This window comes from Venturia canescens, chromosome 7 (genome assembly GCF_019457755.1).
Source record: "Venturia canescens isolate UGA chromosome 7, ASM1945775v1, whole genome shotgun sequence".
NCBI lineage: Eukaryota > Metazoa > Arthropoda > Insecta > Hymenoptera > Ichneumonidae > Venturia > Venturia canescens.
The window spans coordinates 6,264,380-6,282,181 of record NC_057427.1 but is presented as its reverse complement, the minus strand read 5'-3'; the positions used below and the strand labels follow the sequence as shown (position 1 = coordinate 6,282,181).

The following is a 17,802-nucleotide window of genomic DNA, read 5'->3' as shown; positions in this document are numbered from 1 at the left end:
GGTGTTCTACCCTCGATCGCGACTCGGCTTGTCCACTGGCAGCTCTCATTCTTATGCCGTCACGACCAGCCGCATCATTAGGCCGCCCAACATTACAAATGACGTCAAGGCATATGCGGATAGCTCAGCCTCCACTCCCTCTCTTCTTGCCCTTCTATTTCGCATTTTCTTGTTCGTACGCGACTCGTATTTTTTCTTATTTTTCTTTTCTTGTGCTTGAATAACAAGTGCCCGTTGTTTAGACATTATGCCGCATAATCCTACTTGGATCTTTGACAATCCACGCACTGGAAATCGCCCACTCATCGTCGCCGGATCAGGCAAAAATACAACTCGTAAATATAAACAACAAAAGTTAGTACGCATGAAAGATAGGAAAAGATCTGCGAGGCTGGAGCAACGCAACAGGCGAAGTTGTACTGCAAGTAAAAGCAAGTCGTAGTGGCGGCGGTAGGGCAGGAATTGCGAGCAATGCGATGGAACACGGGCACACGAAGAAAAGGAGCAAGAAAGCGAGTCTATGAGTAACCGCGAGTAAAGCTGAAGCAGAAAGAGAGAGCGGGAGAGAGAGAGAGAGAGAAGAGAAAAAGAGGTGCCTCTCTCGTCCTAAGTCGAGAGACGAGACGCCGAGTCAGAAAGAGTGAGAGAAAGAGAGAAAGAAAGAGAACTACGGCTGGTGGAGGCTCGTGGGTCGCGTGTTAACCGTCTCCACAGACGCAGAGCACAGTACGGTCTCGTCTCTCGTGCAAGTCGGATTGCGCCAATCCTCGTGTTCATAACGATAACCACGTGCGTCCGTAAACTATCGTGCAGAAGCTTTCGGAGTATCCCGAGTCCATGCCGATTGGAAAATTATTTGTGAAGCGAAAATTACGGGGTAGGGATCCCTTGCATATTGGAAGCTGTCAATGCTCCGAACTCTATCGAACGAAGAGAGAATCGAGTCCCAAAGCAATTAGAAGCAAAGATTCAATAAGGGAAAGAAGAGCTCCAAAGGCGATTTGAAGTTTGTAACGAATCGAGCCACTCGGGTGACTAGCTCTGACAAACTGCTTCAACCGGAAAGCGAATGAAAGAAGCAAAAAATGGCTGAGGCCGAGTAAAAGAGAGCGAGAAAAAGCGACGTCCGAGAAAATGAATTAAGGGCAGTCACGCTTGCCGCTGTACGCCGAAAGCAAAGAACGGGAGCAAGCGGACCAAGTGGGCGTCGCTGAAAAGAAAGAGCATTGAAGAAGTTCTCTTCCCTCTTCTCCTGATGGTCACCCGGAGGATCCATTAGCACGAGGCTCCGAGTTGCCAATCTCTCTCGCCCTCCGCTCGAAACTTTCCTTCGTTTTATTCGTTCATTCTCAAGCCCAGTCGGACGATGAGCGCCGTGCCAAAAGTCGCAGGGAGTGTTGTAGGTCATATTAAATCCAAGGGAGTTGCTCCATCTGAGCGATAACGGGATCGGTGCCTCAACGGTCTGTTCCACTTGCGAAATAGTACAGAAAGAGAGGCAGCCTTCGGGTGTTTCGATAGACGCTTCAAGAGAACCCCGGGACTGTGTGGAAAGGCACAAACGCTGTTATTGTGGCGAAGAACAAAGTGGTCGGAGGTCACGAAGAAACGATCAAAAGGCCTCTGCGGAAACGATCGTTGACCTCCCTGTCCTCTGCAACACGAAGTAGAATATCTACGACCGCAAAAGCCTCAACCGGATTGAACAGATAATCGTACGTAATTCACCTCGATAGTCCAGACGGTCAGACAGAAAGGGGGAGAGAGAAAGAGAGAAAAATTAGAGCGTGGCTTTTTTAACAGACGAATACACACCGAGCTATATTCTATCATGAACGATTTACTTCTGGATGTAGGATCAGCATCGAGCTCACCGGGTACTTCAATCGTTGATCCGCCTCCTGACTTTAATTACAAACCTATGTAAAGGTGAACCGTGTACGAAAGTGCCCGAGCAAAGTCGCTGACACCGGAGAAGGGGTTGGGCATAAGAGAGCGGGAAGAAACATTAAGTGGAAGACATCGGGCGAAAGGGCAACAAATCGTGAACCGATCGCCTTCCGCGATTGTAAAAGGGTCGTAAGGAAAACCATTAGCTCCAAACATCCTCGTGGACTCGATCAACGAGCATATAGATCAGGATTGTAAAACTGCTGTTCGATAGAGCCTCCACCTCGCTCTAATTAGAGCAATAAATTCTCGATTTGTGTTGTTTTTAAACAGATCTCATGTTGATGGTGGGTTTTGAGTTGTTAGACATTCAATCATCATGGGAAGAGTCTTTGTACCAGTCCATAAATGGTCCCTCGGCAGTGCTGTCGTCATTGGACTCGGACGTCGCCATTGCTTGGACATCGCGTGGGATGTTGTCTGACCTGTCGGCGGCAGTTTATATTCTGGCGAAGTATTAGTAAAATGTGTTTTTTTATGTTGCGCCAAAGGGATCCGTGAACGGAAGAGTTCAATGATGTTAAAAGTGTGGCATCACCAATCGTAACGATTTTAGTGTGATACCTGATAACCGGCTTGCTATGTCATAAAGCCGGTAACGAGGCTACAACTGGCTCGCAGACGAATAAACTTGGGAACGGTTCACCACGATTTTTTATTTAAGCAGTGAGAATATGTATACCTGAAGAAAAAACGTTCAGACTTTTTCCCCCCGTGCCCATCAGTTGGATGTGCGTGGGTCTCTTGTACTGTTGCTTCGTGCTGGTTGGACTGGGATTATCTACCTCACTCGGCCATCATTTTCTTCTGGCTCGTACCAATTCTCTTTTCCTATCGTACTCTTCGGCTATTTCATTGGCAGACTTCTAGGCCTGAACTTCGGATCCTTTCAGTTCTTGGAGGATTCACAATCAACGACAACCCAACAACTCGCTCGATCACTTAACCGCGTTCACCTAGCTCGAAACCCCGTGGTAAAGGAACGCGGAAGCTGTTCTCGTGAAACCCAACGTGGATGGATATATATAAATATATACCCTCGTATATATATGTCTATGTACATCATGATTTAAGTGCACGATTTCAAAGTTCGCGGAGAGTGCCGAGCGGCTGAAGGCCAAGAGTTTAATCGCGGCTGCATCTTGCCAAGATGATGACCAGGATGATCCAGGATGATGATGATGATTATATGATGGGAAGCTCCGAGTAACGTAACCATTAGCTACGGTCGTACTGCTCCTGAAACTTGATGTTCGATGAATTAGAGTTCACGACCTTCGGAGGTACGGTGTGTGAGTCCGATAAGCCGGAAAAAAATCCTTGTGTAGCTGCAGCGCTAAAAGTCGTTGGGCGTTTCACCTTCGGAAAGTAAAAGTTTCATCAATCAATTGCGTGAAATATCGAATGCGAGGTATGAGGGAGGGAAAAAGCGCAGGCGACAAAGTCGTGGCACTTTGCCAGTGAGTCATAAGACTGTGAAAGTGACCACGATCAGGACCCACAGCACATAGATTCTGGAACACGCTCGAGCACTCGATGCAATGGATAGTGAGATGTGCTTCAAGCTTATTTTTTTGTTCGAGTGAAAAATGTTAGAATTTCCAAAGACGAGGGTCGCTTCGTAATTCGCAGAGAACGTGACAATGTTTGCGCGAGAGTGTGGGCGCTCATGAAGGCGGTTTTTCGGTGATTTCTGAGTGGTCCACGAGTATCAGTGTTCCCTGCTTACTTGGGGTCGTGTAACCAGACTTCCCTTTTGGTCCTCAACAAGAAAAGGGAAACCGGAAGTGAAAGAAGGATTTTTCTATACGTGTGTATACATTAAGGGACTTATATATAGCCCACTCGACCGGAAGCTTATCGCTGCGGTGTGCTATTTCGTTTCATAAAGTTTTCCTCTTTTCTTCTCCTCCTCCTCCTCCTTATTCTTCACACTATACCCGAACACACCAACCTTTTACGGATTTCACATGTGTGAGGAAGACAAGAAACGACCACCAGCTATAAGCAACCTCAGTCAACTCCGGATAAAAGACAATAGAGGATGCTGCTCGCCGGTATGAGAAAATTATGCAGAGTCTGCCTCGCCGCTGTCCTAGCTACCGCACTCTGTGTACTCACTCTCGTCGACATGCCGCCACAGCTACCGGAACCACCGACAGATCCTCCACCTACGCCAGGTAACAAACTCCTTATCCATTCCCACGCTAACTCGGTGCGTATCCAAGCACGACGCTACTAATCTCGTTCTTTCATAGTGGTTGAAATTCCTTGTACATTGACCAAAATCTTCTGTCTTTTCTTCAAGTATTTTGACTGGATTCACTTTGACTCGTGGGCTAGTTTTAATATGGAATCCATTGTTACCGATTCGAATTTTCATAGGACAAATTTTTCGAGCAAATCTTTTTCGTGCTCATTTATAGCGAGCTGCTCGTAATTTTTAGTAGCCAATTGCGGGGGTGCTCTCCAGAAAATTTTAGTAGATACGATGGGTAAATTTGGTTAATATTGATACGCCGGTTAGTTTTGTCAAACTTCCTCATTTGAATTTCACTTAAGAAGGGCAGGCGGTTCTAGAGTTTACCCAATGTTAGCCAATGCTTAGCCACTTCGCTGGACGAAACTTGGTTGATGTTTCGATGACGTTGAATCTTTTGCTAAAGACTTGCTAAACAATAAAATCCGGTAGAATTTAACAGCGCTTGCCTCACCCCAATATTCAAATTTTTGACGAATCGAGGAGAGTCCAGATGACAGAGAATTCAAGGAGCAGAAAAAAATTTTTTATCACGAGAAAGGGTTCTGACGGAGAGTATTAAAAATCTGTCGAGTCTCGAGAGGATTTCACGGGGTAAAGCTCAGACGAGGGGTAGAATTCGCATCTTCTCTTGACACACGCACGTACACATGGCTGGGTAGGGATTCATGGACTCAACTGTCTGTATGGGATAAAGAAATGATCCTGATGGTGGATGCTGCGAGAGAAGAGAATTCTACGGACGCATCAAACAACAGGCAAAAAGTCCGTAAATAATCAAGGGATCAGTGAGGCTTTTTCGTCACTGGTATAAATCTTTGGAGGTCTCTCTCTCCCTCTCCACTTCACCTTGATATATCCTTCGTGTTCGGATGTAGCAACTTCGTTAGCTTCGATATAATTTACGGTCATCCGTGTTCGACGAAAGTAATACAGCACTATATTCGTACACGAGAGTGCATTTCAACCGTTCTGGCGTCTGTCTCGCTCTCTCTCTCTCTCTCGCACTCGAGAAATGTTGTCGCGAAGAGAGTTCAAAGCGAAACGTCCTTGTGAGAGGTTTTTTCCTTTATTTCCATTTTTTTTGTTCTACCGCAAGTGTACCATCTCGAAGATCGTGCAGACGATATGCCTACAGCTGTTGTACGAGTCCAATTTTTTTCTCCATTACATTATCGATGTAACCCGTCGTTGCTGCTGGTTCGACATTTTGTTAACGATTCGTTCCTCGAGCACATAAATTCGTCTGTTATCACGTTAATTTGAAAATATATCATTTCTTCAACGAAAATGCATACCGTTCTTTCGAATTTATTGAACATTTTTTATCATACACTGAGAAAAAAAGTCATTGGAACTACGAAATGTGGTATTAGGGGGTGCCAATGAAATTTATGATCATCACAAGGTTAAACATGATTTAACGAACAAAAGACTTTTAGATCAAACTGCAGATTCATTCTCTCCGAAAACATTGCAGTTAAATGAAGAAAACTCTTGCAATAACATCAATTGTAATTGAATCAACAATTTTTTTTCTCAGTGTAACGAGAAGAACGAATTGAAATTCCCGAACAAATATTCACCTGAATAGTATTTTTTTTTTTTTTTTTTTTTTCATATTCCTCTTAATCGAATCACAAAACGAATTAGAAATCGTTTGAAATTTCAGTCACTCAAATACATTTTATCAGTTCAGATGAAATTGTGGCAAACACTGAATTTCCCGAGGCTGACGTATTATTATTCTCGTATGGGACGACACGTTGCTAAATATACACGAGCATAGGAGAAAACGGAAAGAAAAGAGAAAGATGATCGTTTCGATGGATATCGTGTCTCTGTCTCGGATTCGGATCGGCAGTTTAATCCGACGCGAGAGCGACTCGCACAAATCGCGAATTTATCGCTGACACGAAAACGTACAAGCACTTCCAATAAATTATAATTTAATCGTCGCAGTGAGTAGTGCATAAAGAGAGAAAGGGAGAGAGAGAATGAGAGGACATGAGAAGTAGCGCGACGGGTCTTATTAAAATTCAGGACGCATCGGTTGCCCAGTGGTTTCTCTTTCTCTATGTCTCTTTTCTCTTTTCGTCTCTCAAAACAGTGGCAGCTCGAGGGACAGAGAGAGAAAGAGTGTCATGCCGCGATTACGATTGCGAAGACTCGCCCTCGCATAATTGAGACGTGAGACACGCCACATATATATCTCAGTCTTTCCCTTCCTCTTACTCGCGGTTTCGATTCACGTACCTTCTTTCCTTCGGCTTTGTATATGTATATAAAATATATGTATTCCTGTTGGTCACTTTGTACCGACAGATCGTCAAAATCTTTCGCCAATAAACGCACTTTAGCGTACAATAATGAGGCACCTGATCATTCGAAACGCTGATTGACATATTTATATATTTTTTAGTACCTTAAATGCGCCTTTCAAACATATTAAAGACTCAACGCGAAGCAGAGAGAACCTAGAGACTGCGAACGAGAAGAACCGAACGTGAATTGATGAAAAAAAATAAAAATAAAAATTAAAAAAAAAAAAAACAAAAAAAAACAAAGAGTTATGAAAGAAAAAGGTGTTGTGACGAAGCGTAAATTGCTCCCGAGAAGAGCTTGATCATCTTTTAAGTATGGATTCGTAAATCATCGTTGCGTAGTATATTCATGATTTATATATTTCTTTTATATTATTCTCTAATTTATGTGGATATTTTATAAGTTATAAACTGCCATTAATCTGCTTGAATCTTTGAAATCTCGAACGAGAAACAATAATCCCGGAAATGGGTTTTTCCGGAACTCACACGAGTGAACTTGAAAAATGAACGTGCTGTTCATGTTTTATATAAACTCGTTCGTAACAGGATGAGAGAATAAAAAAAAAGGGAGAAAAAAATGTTATATTTACTTTTCTTATTCGGTCTCATTCCTAAGAAGCGTGTATATAAACCTCTCGATACTTCAGCATCCCCGCGTGGACCTCACGCGAATCTCTACGGTGTACGATGGGAGCAGGATGGAGAAAAAAGTCTTGGCTCTTCTTTTTATTCGATTTTCATCGGTTCCAGCTGAGTTAATGTCCATCCTTCATTTTGCAACTGTGTGCTGCATTTGCCCATTATATATTTATATATATGTGTATTACTACGTTGAGATTCTCGCAGAAAGGAAAATCAACTTGAAAAGTTCGCTGCGATCAACTGTGAAATCGTTTGAACGATCATGCTGGAATTTCGCGTTCAACAAAAGAGCTCGCGTTAACCCGGATTTTTAGAATGAGCGATAAACGATTTACTGCTCTTCTGAATTTTTAGAAACTCCTTATTTTTACCTCCGGAATTCAAGCCTCCTTTCTCCGTTCCCGATAAATGCATCCGCAGCTAGTTTTCAACTCGGTGTTTGCAATTTTTATCAAATTAAAATGTTGAAGAACTTTGTATCGAAACAAATCACAGTCCAGTATGATTCATGAAGATCACAAATATTGAAAATAATTCTATACATAATAAACTCTAACACGTGGGAATATGACCGATTTCAGAGACGGAGTCATCGGGGACGAGAAGTATAGTAGCGTATTCATGGGCACGTAGATTGGCCCTGGATTATCGTCCATCGGTGGAATGTCGTGACTACGTAAACGAGCACGTTACGGCGGAGGATGAAAAATTCACAAAATCATCGGACGCATACGTGACGTCAAAGGAATCTTCGCTGACGAGAAACAGGCGAAGGAATAGGAGGAGGACGAGGAGGAGGATAAACGAGAAGGAGGACACCGATGGCGGCATCGATGATACGAAAAGATCGAATAAATGGCTCGAGACGATACCTCGACGTCTATTTCTCTACAGTGCTCATTTGGACATAAGAGTCGCCGGCTATCCGAGTGTCAGGGTGATTGGCGTTAAACGAGAAACTTCTTCGACGTTGTTACGTACCGCTGGAACGCTCTACTGCACTATTTGGTAAGAAAAAAACAACTGATTCAAGTTCGAATGAAGAAAAAACAGATGGAAATATTGCTTCGACGGAAGGAACGTTGAAATTGAGCATGCAAAGTGAGACAGACACGATGACGATAAGACACTCGTGAATTGGTCATTTTTTTTAACGATTCGCCATGAAAATTTTCTGTAAAAACGGACAAAATTCGCAGTTCCAGTCTTTGTCTTTTTATTCGAATTCCCCAGTTATTTCGTTACATGCAAATCCAGTAATTTCGACGAAGATCGTAAAGAGCATAAAGAAGTACGGGAATTGAACAGCGAAAAATGGGAAAGGCAAGTTGCACCAGTGCATAGAGAGATAGAAAGTGAAGGCCATTCCACGGACTGTAGTGTCCAGTCGAAGGGTAATGAGGCACGTACAGTTTGTCGATAGTGGGATCCATTGTGAAGGTGAAACTGTCCGGCGTTTCGCTTCCCTGCATATAGGAAAAGTCTGCAGCGTCCCATTTGATAACAGCGTAGTTTTAGATGCCTTTTTTCCAACTCAAAAGAAAATAATCTTTTAATTAAAATCAGAAATAACGATCAAATGCATAAATCGCGACAAATATATTTGATTTTCGACTCCTTTCTTTTAATTGTCCCAAAAGAATGGCCGATTATTTTTAATCGTATTTTTAAGCGTAGAGTTGAGAAAAAAATCATTGTCGATGTAGTACGAGGGACGTGGGTGAGTGAGAAAGAAAAAAATTCAAGGATAAACGGAGAAGAATAAGATTGAATTGTTCTGTCGACCAGGCAGAGTTTTATCTCCACAATTTCCACAATAATTGGCTTCACGGTCTCAGCCTCAATTTTTCACCTGTTTTTATAACGTTTCTTCATTTTTTTGTTTGCCTCTGCTTGTCTTTTCTTCAACGTGTGGACGAAACGGACAATCGAAAAACTTACCGTTCTCTCGAGTACGCCAAATGAGTTTTTAATCCACGGAAGTGACGGTGCTCCGTTGACCGTGATATAAAAAGTGAGAAAGAAGAGCAAGCGCGAGGGGCGAGGACGATAAAAAAAATAAAAATAAAAAACTAACCGTGCGCCGGGACAGCGCAGAACGTTGTTTCGTTGAATTATAGTTCTCGTTCGTCGTCCTCGTTCCTGATCTCCGTGGGTGTCTCTTTACACTCTCGTTCTTCCTCACGTACTTACTGTTGCGAGAGTAATTGCGTTCGCCTGTCATTGGGCACCCTTTGGGGAGGGGGATTTCCGTCAGAGATCCCTTCAACTGAGAGTGCACCGTATATCTGTACCGTTGTTATAAATATAGTCGCGCCTTGGTGTCAATTCGGACCACGAAATTTGTTTGATTATACATGCATAAGAATTACAAACAACGCGGGATAATAAAAAATTTCTAAAGGCGATCGAGCTCTTTCCATCGACAGAATTCTTGTAAATCACTTCAAGTTTTATTATTCATGAACTTTTTTTCCTTCGAGTGAAAAACTTACTCGAAACTCTGGAAACTCGCACTGCGCAGCTAGTCACAAAATTTGTACTTGGTCTTCACACTTTTTTGCAACAGGAACGTTCTGTTTTTCAGGCACGCAGATGTCGACGGCGTGACAAAATCATTCAGCATGGAGGCATTGGTATCAGACATTTGGCTGGACGAATGGGGTGGCTCGCAAGAAAATTACACGGGTATCTTGGTGACCTGTCAATTGCCGAGGGTGAAGGGCCCCTTGAGAGTGTACGTTGGTACGAGATCGTGCTACCAAAATCCTAGTCATAGTTTATTAGTGAAAGCTCCACCGGAGAACGATAAAAAGGTAGTTAAGGAGAGTGACGAGTTTAGTATTTGTATAAAAGGACTTGATTTTGACGAGGACATAAGCGAGAAGCTCGTCGCGTTCGTCGAGCTCAATCGCATACTCGGCGCCAATATGATTTATGTTTACGTATTCAATGTACACGAGAACGTCTCGAAAGTTTTGAGGATGTATGAAAAATCGAACGTCGTAAGATGGTTCAACTTTGAACTGCCCGGTGATTTGCCAAACGATATTCAAGCGAGGCGACAATTACTCGCCACTGACTTGTGGACCAAAAGAAGAATGGAACTCATACCTTATAACCACTGTTTTTACGAGAATCTTTACACTGCCAATTTCGTTGTTCCTATCGACATTGACGAGACAATTATACCCATAAAACGTGACAACTGGAGGCAACTTCTGAACGACGAAAGATCGAAACTCGGTCGTTCCTTCAACGACTTTGCCTCTTACGCGGTCAGAAACGCTTATTTTTTCACCGAAATGCAGAACAAAATTAGACCTCGAATGACGAAATTCTCTCATGATCTCACTCTCCCTGCTTGTAACAATTGCGAGGATAATTCTACGACTTGCGTCTATCTCGATACCGTCAGAACTTCAGTCATCTCGCCCATCGGTGATTCCGTCAAAAGTTTCGTCTCCACGAAACGTGCCCTCACCGTCCACAACCACTACGCTCTCACGACCCTCGATCCTTCCACCACACGGGCCTACCATCTTCATCCTCGAGACGCTCTCAAACACCATCATCGCATGTGCGACCAAACTCATCTCGATTGCAATCTCATGATGCAACAACTCAAAATTGATGACAGCGCACTTCGATATGCTCAGCAACTGAAAGCCAGAATGAAACTTTTCTACGGAAGATCTTGACCGTTCAGTCCACTGTTTTTCTCTGTATGTCTTGTAAATAAATGTATTCATTGATAAATCTTGAGTTTTTTGTGATATCAATAAATAAAGGAGGATCGAAGAGCGGGAGCGAAATAACAGCTTTTTTACAGTTGGATTGCTTCATGAGTTTCGCGATTCTTCAATTTCTAGTGACTGATCGATTCCGTTGGGTTAATCGAGGTAAGGGAGCTTCTATTTGACTGTGAAAGTCGTAGCAACTAAACGTCGTATTCACTCATAAATCAATTTTGTTTACGAGCACAGAGGGAACAAAATGTTCACCATATTTTCGTGAAATTCCACTGTTGATTACGAAGGACCTTGTTTTTTTTTAGGGATAAAAGTTTTATAATAAAAGAGCACGAGATCGAAAAAGTTTCGTGATTTTATCGTTTTGTGAAAATTGCCAAAGAGCGTCGACAGGCTGGTTTTGATACTATAGATAAAGTTATATAGGAATGTCATTTTCTTTTATGTACGTCCAAATATATACACTAGCTCCATGCGATACAAATTCTCATCAAGATTAACCTAGTTTTTCGCGATAATAAGAATTCCCGTGGAATATGTATTATCAAGATAATTAAGCTTCTACCCCTCGTCGACTTCGCGGTATTGTCGTTAGAGTATCAACGTTATTCGTCACGAATGACGCGGCTGATTAATTTTAGCGACATTAAATAGGCCGAAAAAAGCTTGTCAGTATCTTGCTATTTTCGACACGCCCGCTTCCGAGTCACGTACACAATTTTTATTATCCTTTTATATTTTTCTTGTTTCCTTCACTAAAGGATTCCGTCCGCGTGCGTGCTGAGGCAAAGAAGATAGAATTAAATAAAAAAACAAGCTTACGGCCGCAGATAAATCCGTTTTGGAAGAAATAACTTTCGAATAAAAATCCATTATTGATCATTTCTAATCATCTTCCATTAAGGAAGTAAAGCAGGAAATAGTATTAATGAACAGAAAAAAAACGAAACTTTATAGAATATTAAATTATGATGTAAGTCACTCGTACAAATTTTTTAGGTCCGCGGTGGGTTGTAACGCGAATTATCTGATTTCTTTTCTGCCTCGAAAAGCCACGTTAACATGGCCTCTTATGAGAAATCACGAAGTAACTGTACATTTTTCTCCATATCTTTGTTATTTATGGATAGGATGGAACAAAATTTGAACAGTGATTAAATATTTCCAATCATTCATCCGGTTTTAAATTTGTCGAAGGTGATTTATGACAGGAGTAATTACTAAAATGAGGCAGGACACACGCTTCTTTCCAGACCGTCTCTAGAGATGTTGCAACGTCTCATATTCGAGGTTATATGCCCGCAATTTGAAATTTCATTGTACATGTCAGCAATGAATGTGCAGACTGGGAAACACGTTCGAAAACCTTTTTTTGCTAAAAGGATATGAGTTAAAATGACTATCAATATAATAAATTTACAAAAAAATTTGAAAAGTACTCTTTTATTTCCATACATATTTTTGTATAAACGCAAAGTCTTTTTCTTGAGAACTAATGTATTTCACACAACTGATGAACTGTCAATGACATCTGTTTTTGAACACACATAAACGCGCCCACATGAAAAGGAAAAGCGACGTTGACTCAGGTAAAACGATGGTCTAACGTTTTTATTTATGACTAGTGGCCTTGTTTTATTTATTTATGACTAGTTAGGTAACTAAGTGGCTGCCTTGGAGTCTTTGTTTCGCTCGTTTTTATATTTGAATATTTTCAAAACAAGCTTTTGCGAATTTATTAACTGTTTCTCGTGTCGACTATATTCCTGGCGTTCAGTTTTCAATGGAATATTAGCGATCTGCTCATAAAAATGTAACGTATTTTTATCAATCCCCTTTGTATAAGTTCCACCTATATAGAGGGTCTTGATACTTGACCGAGAATTTACCGTCGCCGTTCACTCGTCCCGAAACTTCGTAGTACTTCTCTTTCGCCTTGGGGAAATTTGTTGCAAGCATCACGATAGCCTACCACCTTAGTTTCAGGGCAGTGCAGACTCAACCGAGGAAGCATTGGGGTAGATCGCGGATGCTGACGCGAAAAGCGATAAAAGGTTGACGCGTGCGTCCACCAGTCCCTCGAAGTTCTCACAGTTTCATGGTTTTTGCTGTTCGACGATGCTCTTTTTCGTGCCCCTTTTTTCTTCGTTTTTTGTTTTTTTTTCTCTTGTGAAACTTGTTCTGGTGAGAACCGCCCCTAAAATGAATATAAAAACAAAACAAAAAACGGGGTGCCCGTTAAGGCGCACTGGACGTTTCGTCCGATGTGAACAATTTAGGACATGCGCGTTGAAGCTTTTCTCGACTCGGCTTTTCCAAGTGGGGTTGCAAACGCGTTAAGAAGACACGTGGGTCTCAGTCAACCCTGAATCTTCCTCCGGGATCCGCGCCGGTCATTTTACACTCGAGTTCACAAGTCGTAAAAAAAATCCACTTTTCCTCACCATCCTATCTCTCGGAAGCTCGGATGAAAAAGAAAAAAAAATAACGATTTAGGGTGGAAAAAGTTGTCACCTCGACGGCGGAGTGTTAAATGATGATAAGATATTTCGGGTGTGAAAAAAAATTTCGAATCATAAAGCGACCTTTCATTTCCATGAAATTGGATTTATGAAGATTAGAATAAATTGTGCCCGGATTTGCATACTGAAAATAAGTTGTTTTGTGAAAAGTCAACGTGATGGTAATTTTGCGAAAGTTTTCATGCACTAGCAGCTTAAATACGAATGACAGTGTTGAAGATGAAAATAAAAATGAAGTTAAAAGTATTGTTGTCAGCGCTATAAAAACAATTTCAACATTGATTTTCAATTTTATTGACGAAATCGAACCACCCAACTCCGTAACAAAGTAGCCTCGTTTCCTATGAAACTTAAGTATTCGGCTCTGACGAGCATCAATTTTATTTACGCGCTCGTTTACATGGGAAAATACTGGAAGCTGTTGTACATATAAACGTGGAAGCGTGTATTTCGTTGTCGGAAGAACGAGCGTGTATAAATTTGACTTGACTTCGTTCAAACATTGGTTGTTTGGAAAATAAAAATATACGTAGGGTCGATCGCGGATATCAAACAGTATGGGAAATATGGATATGAAAATGAAATTACTGATGGTAGTGGAGTACATAAAGCAGTGTATCGAACGGCCAGCGTCATCACCGAGAAATACATTGCCGGAGGCTTATCGCAGCTATACAATGGATTTTTCGCCTCACTGGTTCGCCAACGAAACCCCATAACTCACGATAACGTAGAACTCACCTCGAAAGGACTCCGCGGCACAAAACAGTACGATCAATTAACAATCTACTTAGAAAAATCGCTCTTGAATACGCGACTTAATTATGGCTGGAGACTGAAAAAAGACTCGAGAAACTTTTCAACGAAGACGGAGGAAAGAATTTTTTTTATCAAACGGATACAGCAAGCAGAATTTGAATAATAAAAAAACAACGTCGATCGTTTTCTTTTTCATTTCTTTTGGATGGGAAAAGGTCCGGGAAACGATATTGTAAATTCTCATAAGACATGACAGTTCCAACGAGCAAAGAACCAAGAGAAAATATGAGGTATAGCAATTCCTGGCCCGATCGTGCCATTACCGTGAAGGTTCGCGTCAATCCTGTTTCTCGTGCTTACACGATTATACCGACATTCAGCGATGATCCGTTACCCGACGTGACAACATCGCAGACAAAAAATGATGTGACAATAGCCGAGAGGAAAAATGATGTGACTTATTCAGAGGAACGTGATGAAAGTTCGACTGACGTAGAGTCAATGATAAAAAACAGTGACATGATTGATACTAATATTTCACGTGTGACGGACAACATTCGGCAAGGCGTAGGTGAAACTGATGAGAAACCAATCGGCGATGCCCCGATGGGAAATACCGAGGGGATTGATGGATCGAGGATAGCAGAAAATTTTAGGAATTTTTCAACGAATGATACGTCCCTTTCGCTTCGGAGAAACGGCCAACGAAAAAAGAGCCCAGAAGCGTCGATCAAGCCGAAAGGAACATCCGCAGACCCGAGCAATGTCAAATTCTCGTCTTACCAAGGCAATCGCTATCTTCCGAACTCCCTCCATCTGTCCTTGAAGAGTCTGAAAAAAAATGTTTCCCCGATCGATGATGTAGCGACTCGTGGATGTGCTCGTCTAGTCAAAAGCGTATCGAATTTGGGGACGCTCGAGAGTAAACTTTCGTCAAAATCCAAATTAAATGAGAAACGTGACTGCCATGTGAATCCAATCGTGACAGATGGCAAATTCTTTTCGAAGCGGCACGTCACGAGTGACGTTGCTGCTGGCGATAAAGCATCTGACTGCGCGATATCGATGTGCAACATTGACCAACGAGAGGTCAAGCCACCTGTAATAAGAATAATCGATTACGACCGGGTGTCGGAAAGATTAGCCCAAAACTGGCAAACGGAGCACGCCTGTCCGAAATGCAAATCCGATGATTTTTTGGAGCTCCGAATTGATCCATTTCGTCCAGGTCCCAATAGAACGTCGAAGAAACCAGCGCAAAAAACAAAAAACAATTGCGTCGAGAGTGGCACTTTTCCGGACCGGCGATTTCGATCGAGATCAACTACCTACGACTTTCGCTCGGATCTCGGAAAAACTTTCGGCCGAAGAACGAAAAGTTTCGCAGGCAATTCAGGAGCTCCAACGAATCCTAACGAATCGACTGTCCGTTCGCCTCTAACGATCGATCATAGGAAAGAAATTACGTTGAGAAGACACTATTATCCTGAGGGCGGATGGGGCTATGTGGTAGTGACTTGTTCGGTTCTCGTACACTTCCTTGGAATTGGTCTTCAACTTGCTGCACCGGGCAGTTGGCATTTAAGTGCAGAAAGAAAATTCCATCATCCGCCGCTTCATTCAGCTGGTAAGTCAATTTACAATTTATTGTTGCGTCGAAATAATTCATTGAAAAAAAGGAAACAACGATTTTTCCTTCACCGTTGCCAATATCATGACCTCACACTTTCTCTTGTCCCATTGGAAGTACAAAGTCACGAAAAAAGCAAACCCAACATGGTCGTTAAAAATCACTTGCATGATCAGAAAGTCGGCATTCGACTTTCGGCGCCCAGACCTCATCAGTATTCGAGACAGGGTGGAATCTTGGCTCTAACGTGCTCGAATATTTGTATGTATCAACAGTAATCCCGTCTGCTCGTCGAAATAACAATACGCTGAGTGAAACCACACGATAGTGAACGCCCTCGGTATTTACAAAATAACTTACTGCAGTGAACGTCCAAAGTTTTTGCGGTTCTTGATGAAGAATGAGTTCAGAAGACAGCGTGTAGTCGGTAAAACTGCAAAATGATTTTCTCTTTTTCACCCTCACCGTGAACAAGCGCAATTTTTTGTCCCGCCCAGCTTGCCGCGACATACTATCGAGTGAAGAATTAAGAAGTCTCTGACGAAAAATGAAACTTTTCCAACCCGGTATTGCAGGGTCGGAAAACTTTCTTATTCCACGAGAGACAGTGTGAGATCGCAACATTCGCTTGCCTCTCCCTGTCTAAACTAGATATCCAACTGCTGTGGTGGAAATATGATTACCCGTGTTTACTAGAAAATTCAAGACAATCCTGATTCGATGCCAAGCTTCACGAATTGGCCAAACAACAATTGAAGATCTTCCAGGGCTAATCAATCCGGAAAGAGTTAATGTTCCACTGGACTCGTGGGCAGAGGACTCTCCAACTAAAAACGGAGATACAAATAATCGATGAAGCCGAGGATCGTACTAAAATTCGCTAATCCCGTCCACTAAATTTTCTCGATTGACCTCTGAGTAGTCACGTTCCGATTGGTTCGATGCAACCGATGAAGCAAGCCCGATACGTGGCAACTTGTGGAGCATAAGAAATACTTTGTTTTACGCAACGAGATGTGGGATCAAGGAGAGGGGATATCCAGTGTTGCTTCGTGTGGTTTAGAGGTAGGATGGAGCGGTGATTCGACGTCAGATTACCGGGTAGCAGTCTTGCCAGGACGCCAACAAAAGCAGCAGAGCTAACGGAATTCCGGTAGGATTGTATTCCAAGCATTGAAGCAAGAAAATACGGGCCAGCAAGTGATATCCACAAGCCGCAGTCCATAAAGCACGTGGCTCTCAAGTAGCCGGATCTCTATTCTGTTGTTCCTCTCCCTTCTCATCCACTTCAGCCCCCTTCTTCAAAATCCACTAAGAGCACGTTCTATTCCAGGCGTGCCAGGCATCTCAATTCTCTACAGTGACGTCCGGAGAGCACAGTAGCATCAGGAGCCTGTTGTAATATTGCGATACCCTCTTAGAGGGTACTCTTAACATAATTTACTCCTCTCCTCCTCCTCCTCCTCCTCTTTCCTCAAGCACCTATTCTCGGTTCGCGATTGAACCGAGGCTTGGGTACGAATGAAGAGCGATTTCGCTGAGCCCATCAGTCTTCATTAAGCCGTGGTTTCAACTTATTATCCGATGGTCACATCAACGGCCAGTGATACCACTTTGCTAGGGTTTGTTTAGGTTTAAGTAACAATCAGAAAAAAGGTGGAGACCAGAAGTCATAGGTCGCCTTGCCCTAATGAGGTACTCTTCGACCAATCGTGATTCCTCCAGCCAATTTGTTTCCCCCACTTCATCTTGTATCGAATTCGTTGCTGGCATCCTCGCTGGAAGGGATGATCAAGCAAGCCCCAAGGGAATTGATTTTGTGGCTGCAATTTTCCTGGTGAATGCTCAGCAGAGGGTGGCTGACTCCGTTTTCTTTCATCACTCATAAGATTCAACGGTGAGCTAGAGTTGAGCAATAATTAGGTTAGGACCCGGGAAAAGTGTAACGGTGAATTTCCGC

General features: G+C 42.5%; 2 protein-coding genes across 3 annotated transcripts in view; one reads left to right on the top strand and one right to left on the bottom strand.

Moving 5' to 3' along the window:
• Teh1 (tipE homolog 1) overlaps window positions 1-17,802 on the bottom strand; it is a 304,821-nt gene that overhangs the window by 26,534 nt on the left and 260,485 nt on the right. The gene's annotated exons all lie outside the window — the stretch shown is intronic.
• On the top strand, window positions 804-10,994 carry LOC122413244 (uncharacterized). 2 transcript variants are annotated; one of them, XM_043423455.1, is made up of 4 exons: window positions 804-1,715; window positions 1,857-4,130; window positions 7,761-8,187; window positions 9,767-10,994. In XM_043423455.1, exons 2-4 carry the CDS (start codon window positions 3,995-3,997, stop codon window positions 10,878-10,880), a joined length of 1,677 nt encoding a protein of 558 aa, XP_043279390.1. In that variant the 5' UTR covers window positions 804-1,715; window positions 1,857-3,994; the 3' UTR covers window positions 10,881-10,994. The 2 variants fall into 2 exon arrangements, with proteins under 2 accessions (XP_043279390.1, XP_043279389.1); XM_043423454.1 differs by having other exon boundaries at window positions 804-4,130.